The sequence below is a fragment of the Corapipo altera genome, unplaced genomic scaffold (genome assembly GCF_003945725.1).
Source record: "Corapipo altera isolate COAL_440 unplaced genomic scaffold, ASM394572v1 45, whole genome shotgun sequence".
In the NCBI taxonomy this organism is placed as follows: Eukaryota; Metazoa; Chordata; class Aves; order Passeriformes; family Pipridae; genus Corapipo; species Corapipo altera.
This window is the reverse complement of record NW_020884877.1, coordinates 15,254,522-15,264,130: the sequence shown is the minus strand read 5'-3', so window position 1 is coordinate 15,264,130 and position 9,609 is coordinate 15,254,522. Positions and strand designations below refer to the sequence as shown.

Sequence of the window (9,609 nt, the reverse complement as noted above, 5' to 3'; positions counted from 1 at the left end):
CTTGGCCCTTCTGCTGGGCACGATATCAGCAGTCTAATGACACCAACCTATGGAAATGAGACTGGCACCACTGCTTTTACAGGGATCAGCCATAGCCACCTCTTCTGCTTAAGAACAATCCAGTTCAGATTTGGATATCAAGAAGTCTCAGTGGATAGTGTTATTGGCACCTGTACTATATGATTGATTAAAGGGACTGGTCCAGAGTCTGATCACATTTCCTTGCATGTAATTCTACTCCAGAGTTATAGCAGACTAAATGAGATAAAAAATTTGTCTGATTGCTTTCAATTAATTCTTCAGCAGTTCTTTAAAATCAAGGTTTTTCTGCAACTTTTCCTGTTTTGGTGGACAAATTCCTCCAGGTGGCCCAGCAATATGGCACAAGCACCTTGCTGGTAACAAATACATGTTACTAAACTCTCTCAAAGCAGTTTGGAGATGTGGTACACACTCCTGTTTACTGCAGATGGAAAAATAAACCATGACAGGTAAACAGAAATAGTGAGCTATTGCCCACTGCAAGCTAGTAAAGCTGCTTTTGAAACACTCCCAGTAGGAACGATTCCTGTTAATATCCTTGAAGAAAGCCTCCAAGGTTTTGTTATGAGCTTGTAACTCAAGCCATATTTGCCTGAAAACTTTAAATGGCATTTCTATGCCAAACAGCTGAGTTTAAACAACATGCTGATTTTCTATGCAATTTTTGCAATACTTACTGGAACATTGTCCTGATATCTTAGGAGTCCCATTACTTAAAGCAACTCTCTTATCTTAATGTCTAACTACTGCTTATTTTTATTTTTAATCTATGCTTTTTGTGTGTGTGTGTTTACATATGTGTGGAAGCCTAAGACAGCAAAAATGACTGCATATTTTAAGCTGTTTAATATTTATTAAAAAAACTAAATTAAATTTTCCAGAAAACTTTCTGAATTTTCATGCTTTAAAACAATGCTAAATTTGAAAGTATCACACATTTTATTCTGTCTCCTAGTCTGATGTGAAGAGGCTACTGGAACTTTGTCTCTGTGCGGACAAGTGAGACTGGTGAGCAAATGCAGTCTTCTGCTGTGTGAAAATGTATTCAATACACTTGCTCTTAGCCTGAAGGAGGAACTTCATTAGACTAAGAACAGTAATTTTATTCCTAAATAACCTGGCTCTTGATGCTAAATAAACAAACAAGACATAAACAAAGAATCCTTCATTTTACAGCAGCCACTCTGCTGATTGCTCAAGGTCTTGAACTAGAGATTTGCAGCCTGTCAGTTTTCTTTTTTCCTTTTGGAGTAAAAACACAAGTTCAGTAACTTTTGGTGAATCTGTCTATCTGCTTTTGTTTAATTATTACTAACTCTTGTTAGTAATTACAGAGTGCCCAGGTTGGGTTTTTGAGGAACCAGACTCACTTTCAACCCTTTACATTTTTTAGGCCAGCCAAGTTCTAGCGCCACCTTGGAGTAAGTTCCTTCAAGATATGAGACCACATATGAAACCATGGTTTTTAAAGTTCTATCTGGCTCCATTTTGTGATATAACAATTTTAGGGGGCAGAAAAAAACCCACCATGGTAATATCTCCCTTCAAAGCACAATAGTTAGGCATCCTCATTCCACAGTCATATCTTGGCTACATCTACATAATTGCTTCCACAGTTTGAATTCAATGAAAAGCTTTTAAACATCATCCTTCCAAACATTTCAGAACTGTCATTCATTTTCAGATCTATTGTCCTACCAAAAATTTTAGTCTGACACAAAAGTCAATTATACTTATTGTTCAGAAGGAATTAACCTCTCATGCGTCATCAGATTATTAGTGTTGCTAGGTTCATTTTTCAAAGGTCTGTTCCTTTCCTATATCTGTACATAAGCAAAGCCAAGCAGCAGCACCTGTGAGTCTCAGTACTGACTGTGAAAGAACTACTTCACTGGAATGCAAACAGAAATAAATATTGAATGTACTTCTAAAGTGATTGGAATATTGAAATAGGCTGCAAAAAGACATGTCACCTTCAGGTACAGAATAATGACAGCAATTTTCTGATTAAAAACAACTTTGCCTTAAACACAATTATCATTAATGAAGTAAATGGTTATATGTTATATTAAAATGATATCTAAAGAGCTTTTCATCAGATTTCAAAGTTGATGCTTCTGAGGTCATTCTGAGGACATGCACTCACATCTCCATTTAAAACTGACTTATGCAAGTCCATTCATAAAATTGAGTGATCTGAATGATTTGAGAAGCACATGTGTATGTGCAGGAGCCAGGTCAGGTGTTTGTGAGACAGTGCTGAAAGATAAGCTCCCACCGGAAATCCTAGGTGAGTTCTAAGTCAGTTGGAAGAGGGGTTAAATCTGGCTGTGAGAACAAGGCAGAGAAGTTGGAAGGAGGAAGAGAGATGGTAGCCAGTTTTTGGTACTGGATAAAAGGGGTCTTGCTGATTTGAGCAGAGAGATGTTTTCTTCTGCACAAAAAGTCTTATTTGTAAGTGAAGAAGGCTGCATTTGAGGTGTGCAGCTCATGGTCTGCTTTCCCTCTGAACTGAAATTACAGCAAAGCTGTAATGGATTTACAGCAAGCTATCTGGATTTTGACAGATAGCTCATGTCAGAGAAGAATCCTGAGATGCAGTGAAGGAAGAGATGGAGACAGGCAGATCTGACAGTGATGCTAGAACTCAAACTTTTTTTCAGACAATTTAAAGGACTAGGTGTCCATGGAGCAGGCTCCAGCTACCAGCTCTTTTCTCTCTCCCCAAGAAGCAACACAAAAACTGAATCAAAATAATAATAATACAGACACTTAGGAAATTGGCTCAGCAATAAAACAGAAACATTCAGTGGCAGGTTTACCCACATGGCTACTCAGCCATCCTGCCAAAGTATTTCCTGAAACTTCCCTGAAATGTCCTAGATGGAAATTATCTCCATATACAGAAATTGATAGCTTTCTTTAAATCAGTGCGACGTTTTCCATAGCATTACATTTGAGTTATAATTTTATTCACCACAGAAATGTCAGCACAGACACGAGGAGCCATGCAATTAATTTTTTAGGAAGGGGAAATAGAGCCAGTGGAGCGAAAAGAACAAGTTAGCAGAAAACATAAAAGCAGGATGGTAAAACTGAAATATGCCATGTGCAGAAGTCTGTGTCTCTTAGTATTCAATAGCTAGCTGAAGAGAATCAAGATACAACGGAAGGAAACCTAAGCCATCTAAAATAAACTGAGGTAGGGCAGACAAAATAGTGATGTTACTGGAGTGGTATACCTACTACTTGAAGTAATGTTGTGTGTGCTTAGACCACCATGTGTACAGTCCTGTGGCTATAGCTACACTAAAGTCTGCTACACACCTTTGCTGTAAAGTATAGTGGAATCAATTATAGTTTTCCTCTTGCAGCATATCTTTAGCGGGACACGGCAGTGAGATAAGGAATCGAAAGTGAAAACCTATGCAAAAAACAAAAAGGTTTTCTTTAGCTGGGAGTGCAAAGCCACAGTCCTAACCTCAGTTTTGTTGATGATCAGTCGTGTGCTTTCCGACGCTTTTCCATGCCTCATTTACGCCTGTACTCGCGTTCAGGGTGAAGTCATTGAACGTTTGAGGGTCCTTCCACCCGAGACAGCCCCGCTCCCGGTTAAACGCCTCAGGAGCAGCGCTTCGGGCAGGGGTCACTCGCGGGGACCAGGCTGAGGCAGCCGCCCCCGCTCCGCGTGGCTGTGCAGCTTTTCGCTGCTGCCACCTGCCAGTTCCAATCGGGGGACAGCCTTTCCAGGCTCGCCGGGAGCCCAGCCGGGCGGCGAAGGGAGGGAGGGCCGCGGCGGCCGGGCGGGTGACAGGGCGCGGAGCCGCCAGGCCTGGGGGGCGCCGGGCCGGCGCTGAGGCAGAGGCTGCGCCCGGTGCCGGCAGTCCCGGGCGCGGTGAGTGCCCGCGGGACGGGGTCCCAGCTCGCTCGGGCCGCGTCACTCGTGTTTCGCGGTTCGGTGAGCTCTGCTGGCACGGGAAGGGGGGCGGGGGAAGGCGGCACCGGGGCAGCCCCACAGCGGCGGGCGCGGGCGGGAGCCAATGGGGGCCGGCGCGGCCGTGTGACAGGCGGGGCGGCTGCTGCCCCCGCCGGGCGGGGAACCGGCACGGCGGCGCTCGGCAGCATCATCCGCGGCTGCGGGGCTGACACACGCCTCCATCCTCCTCTCCCTCGGCAGCCGCTCACACGCGCCTCGCCGCGGGCGGAGCGGAGCGGGGGGTGCCGCGGCAGACAAAGCAAAGATGGCAGGGATCCTCGCCTGGTTCTGGAACGAGCGGTTCTGGCTGCCGCACAACGTCACCTGGGCGGACCTGCAGAGCACGGAGGAAGCCGCCTTCCCGCAGGCGGAGGACCTTTACCTCGCCTTCCCCCTGGCCTTCTGCATCTTCATGATCCGACTGCTCTTCGAAAGGTAACGCCAAGCCCCCCGCTCCGCCCCGGGCTTGGCTGGGCTGGGCGGGCCCAGGGGCAGCCGGGGACCCGTGTCAGCTCGGTGTCTTTCCCCGGCTTTGCTTCTCTGCTGGCCTTGCCGGGCCCTTACGTTCTCCCTGCCCCCTCGGTCGGTCACGCGGTGGGCCCGATGCGGGAAGGTGGAGGGGCTCGGGAGGCAGCCGGGGCGCCGTTCCCGGTGCCCGGAGCGCGGCCCGGCGCTGGCGCTAGGAGGCGAGGTCTGCCCGGGAATGGGCGCAGCCTTCCCGCCACCTGCGCCGGCCGCGGCGGGCACGGGGAGAGGGGCCCTTCGGCACCTATGCGACCCGCGGGCTGCGGCGGGGTCCTGTTCGACCCCCACAGGGAAGCCCCGCAAGAAGCCCAGGGGTGACGGGCCGCGGCGGGAAGCGGTGCCGGCAGGAGAGTTTGCCCGTGCCCCCGCCGCAGGGCCGCTCTCCAGAGTTAACCGGGGCGAAGCCCGCGCTGTGTCCCCTGCGCGGACAGGGACAACGTGGGCGTGCGGTGGGAAGGGGCAGCTCGTGGGGAGCAGCACCCGGGGTAAGGGCTGCAGCGGGGCTGAGCGGAGCTGTGCGTGGCCCTTGCGAGTGGTATCCGTGTGAGCGGTCCTGTGTTGGAACACTCCCGGTGCTGTCAGGATGTGGGAGCTCAGTGATGAGACGCGCCAGACGCTGTTCATCACTGAACCGAACTCACTGTACTCCGAGGTTGCTGAACTCAAAACACAGGTTTCACAAACATATAAATACGTATACATGTATATTTAAACACAAGACGTCAGGCTAATGATCGGTCAGCAGTGACTGTTCATTTTCTGTGAGTGTATCCGTGCAGGGGCCGCCTGTCACGGGGAGGCAGATGGATCCAAGTGGGTGCTCACTTGCGCACGCTGCTGCGCCGCCTGACAAAGGTGGTGTTCCCTCAACAGCAGAGAACAAAAGAACGATTCCTTATGCCAACACCTACGTGTTTTCAGTGCTGTCTTCTTAGGTATGCTATTAGGATAGTCAAGGAAGATAAAGGAAGACCGGTAGTTACTACATACCAGAGAAGGGCTGTAAAAATGCTTTAAAAATGATAAAACAGCTGATCTGCCAGGTACCACTCCACTGATCCTAAGCATTCCCTCTCCCTGGTTAGAATATGGCACCTGGGATGTTGGTTTGTGAAAAAAACCTGCCTGCTTTCCTAGCTCAGTTGAGAGGACCATATTTGTTTTGAAAAATAAGCTGTCATGGGCTGTTTTTAACTTCTGTGTTGCTTTACAGATTTACCAAAAAAGACAGCAAAAGTTGTCATCTGCCTGAAAATTTGAGGTTATCAAAAGTTAATTGAAACACTTGGGTTAAATACTGTAACAGAGTTACAATTTAAGTACTATGAGTATAATTATGAGTATTATTTAGATAATATAAAACAATTTTTTTCTTTGCAATCTGTACAACGTGTACTTTTGAGCACTGAAAGTGGGTGCGTGATGTTGCATCTCTTGTCATCTGAACTGCAATATGTGTCACAGCAGGGCTGTGTTTTGATGGAGGAACAGTTAGTCAGCTTAAACTTAGATTCAGATTTCTGCTGGTTTTGATGTGGCTGTTAGCATCATAGAAGCTACTCTGATTATTTAGTAGTCTGTATCCACTTGCTTTTGTTATTTTTCTTCATTCATTTAAAGTAATTTTTAATTTTGCAATACCTTATATTTTTAAGTGTTATACATATAGGTGAGAAAATCAGTTTTCAGAATTCTCTTGTATTCATTAGACTAATTTTGAAATTTATATCTAGAAATGCATTCTGCCAGCCTGATAGTAGGTGAGACCTCCCAAAATGTTTCATTAACAGTTACTTATGTATGTAAGTATTTTCCTTTTTAATTTCAAATCAATTGCAAAACTCTACTGTGAGAGTAGGATCAGGCTGTTTTGTGTGTGATTAATCCCCACAAATTGGCATGGTACAATTTTGACTTTTCATGCACAGCATTTTATTAAAGCAGGCTGAGCAAAAATGACAGGACCTGCTTTTACTGATCAAAGCAGGAGGATTGTACTTGACTTGAATGGGGTAAAGATCAAGCCTTATTATTGCTCATTAGTAATTGATTTTGTCAGATTTCTGTCCTTTGTTCGTTGGGAGCCACAGAAATGCTTCATGCACATCATCATTTAAGGGCTTGCAGTTATAGAAGATCTGGAAGGGGAAAAGAGAGGAATATCTTTAAAATTGATGATTTTTTCATTCTTCTGTGTATTAAAACAGCTACATTTTTTCCTTTCAAAACTGAGGTTGTAGATGACTGATGTTGAACGTGCTACATCTTGGAACATGCTCTTGCAGATATGTAAGTTTCAATGGTAGCAGCTAAAGAAAAAATAAAAATAGATTCTGTAGCATTTAAAAAACTCCCACAGGTGTACTTTATATCCGTGCCTGTACGATAATATTTGTAACATCAATGTAACATCTCTATTTTGCTTTGTAAGATATCTAATACAGGTGCTCTTGTAATTCTTTATACTGCTAGGTAAGCAGATACAAGGTGTTAAGAATCTGATTACTTATTTTATAACCATTCTTTTCAGACTGCTAGGCTGCTAGGAGCAGTATGGTATACTTCCCATGCTATAAAGGGTGACTAACTTCATGAATGCTCAGAGCAGTAAGAAATATGGTTCAGGGGAGTTGGATTTCACATGTCTTTGCTTACAAAGTTCTTGACATGTATGGGGGTTTAAACTTCTAATGCTAAGCATTAAAAGTTGACTTTACATATATATATATTTATATTATATATATATATTTGTGTGTACATATTTGCAGGTGGAATTGAAATGGCAGAGCTTAGAAATTTTGTTCTTTACACATTCACCTATTATTTACAGAGTTAATTCTACAGGGACTTTGTTGTTGTTGTTGTTTTGTTACTGGTTGGGCGAATCAGCTAACTAAGTCAAGAAAATAATCTAGTAAATTTTTAGGGTTTTTTTCTCCTTTCAGTAAACTTCTTTTTGTTGATTTCCTTGTCCTGCCATCCTTGACCAGTATTCTTGAATGAAAGGAAAAAGTAGATTAGAACATTAAGTGTATGCTGAATCGCTTCAGCAAGTGGATCTGATGATGATAAGTGCTCTTGAAATAAGTTTTGCTCTGAGGTATAATCTCATAACCATGACATTTAGTGGATATATCTGCTGAGGCCATCATAGTTATGGATGAGGTGCTAAATACTTTTAACAGCTTTTTTCCCCTTCCTTCTTATTCGTCTCTTTCTTTAACACAAAGTAACGAAGCACAAAGATAGTGTTACCTAGTAATGGACGAGATGGCGGGAGTTTAGCAAGGCAGTGGTAATGTGGGAACATGTTTCTTGATAGTATGTATCTGTTTGTGTGTCTTACTGCTTTTTTAAAGGCATGTAAGCAATTAGGGATCCCCCCTGTACTATACAATGCTTTCAGCCATAAGGAGATAATGTAAGTGCTCAATAATAGCAGTCTCTGTCTCCTTGGCTCTTTTCCCGTTCTAGTGTGGGGAAAAACAGATTAAAGCTGAACTGAAACTGGTCTTACTTATAGCAGGGTGTTGTAGTTTTGATTGTCCTGACAAAGATAAAGAAACATCTGTTATTGTGAACAAACAAAGTACTTCTTTTTGTTTATGGGATATTGTGGCTCTTCTCCCTCTGCACTAGACCACACTGCTCAGAAGCAGCATCCTTTCCTATACTCCTATGTGTGTCCTCTGTGAAGAATATGGGGTTGCATGAAAACAATATTTGCTCAGGAATCGGTGCATTTGTTGGACACAAAGCAAGAGGGTAACACACTTCTGTTTTAGAGGCTTCTCTCAAGGGAGAAGTTGGCTGAATCCTGCAGAACAAGTCTTGACTAAACAGATTTCTGATGTGGTCCAGCCATCTTCTGAGTCAAGTAGTCTGATATTACTGCCGCCTTTACACTTGGCTCATTTATTCAAGTTAGTCGTATCATCTTTACATTGCATTTGCAGTATAATTTCCCTCACCTTGTAAGCAACAGTTTGGGCTCAGATCTAATGAGATCACTCCATGAATCAGCAAACTAGGCTTATACTGCTTTTATTGTCCTCTGGCCTGGACGAGGAGCAGTTCTCAAAGGTGATGCTTATATTCTGCAGTTGATGGAATGGTTCATACGGTCAGAGATAGCTTGATTATATATAGCAACACCCTCCAGCTGTGCTGAGTTGAACTGAGCCAGCCACATCATTTACTATCACTCTGATCAAGATACTTTAGACATTGAGTGTACAGAAATTCATGGCTTTTGTATGACGCTTTGCTTTTATAATGATAAATCAGCTCCAAAGGTAACCTCAGCTGACTGTCAGTTAGTATGACACAGTGACATAATGCAATGACCGTGTAGGGGCATGGATATGTATTTTTTGCTAACTGTAAAAATTCATTCAGGTGACTATATACAGTTTTGCAAGTGTTTCTCATATGTGGTGTATATGTACAAATTTGATTTTTATACTCCCTAAGACATCTAGTATCTGTATTTTCTTACAATGAAAAGGAGGCTAGACGGAATACAAATTTTGGAAGAGATTATATAAACTTGGTGCATTTCCAGCAGCCAAAAACCTCATCTGGAGAGGCTGGGTGGGGCAGTGACAGTTATTTCTATCGAAACCTGTTTGTAGGCTGTGATATTTATAGATTTCTTGCCTACTTCCCTGTGTGTTAGTGAAATCTGATCATTCAGGCTGTAATTCACATGTGTAAGTGAATGCATGTGTTCACTGACAATAGCTTTCTCAGTTCTTTCTCTTTTCTTTATATAATTTTTTTTTTCATAAAATGACCTGTAAGGTCTTTTCTTTTTGCTTAATTACTGTTTACTGAATGCTTAATTCTTTTGAAATGGAATAGAATATTGAAATTGCTAACTTCTATGAAAAGACACAGGCAGTGGAAAGAAAATAACTAAAAAAGCCATTTCTTTTAAACTTTAAACCAATTTCTTTTAAAAGTAATAATAGATCATTAGCAGTAAATAGCTTTTAAATATATATCTTGCTGATTGTATGATCCATTTATCTGTGTTTCTTTAAGTTATTAATTTTCTGTCACTT

At 43.2% G+C, this 9,609-nt stretch overlaps 1 protein-coding gene across 2 annotated transcripts in view; it reads left to right on the top strand.

Moving 5' to 3' along the window:
- Positions 1-4,154: 4,154 nt before the first annotated feature.
- Positions 4,155-9,609, top strand: part of CERS6 (ceramide synthase 6) — a 109,747-nt gene continuing 104,292 nt past the window's right edge. For both annotated transcript variants that reach the window (XM_027637304.1, XM_027637302.1), the window contains exon 1: positions 4,155-4,453. In XM_027637304.1, the coding sequence (XP_027493105.1) occupies positions 4,284-4,453 (170 nt within the window). In that variant the 5' untranslated portion in view covers positions 4,155-4,283. The remainder of the gene's footprint in view (positions 4,454-9,609) is intronic.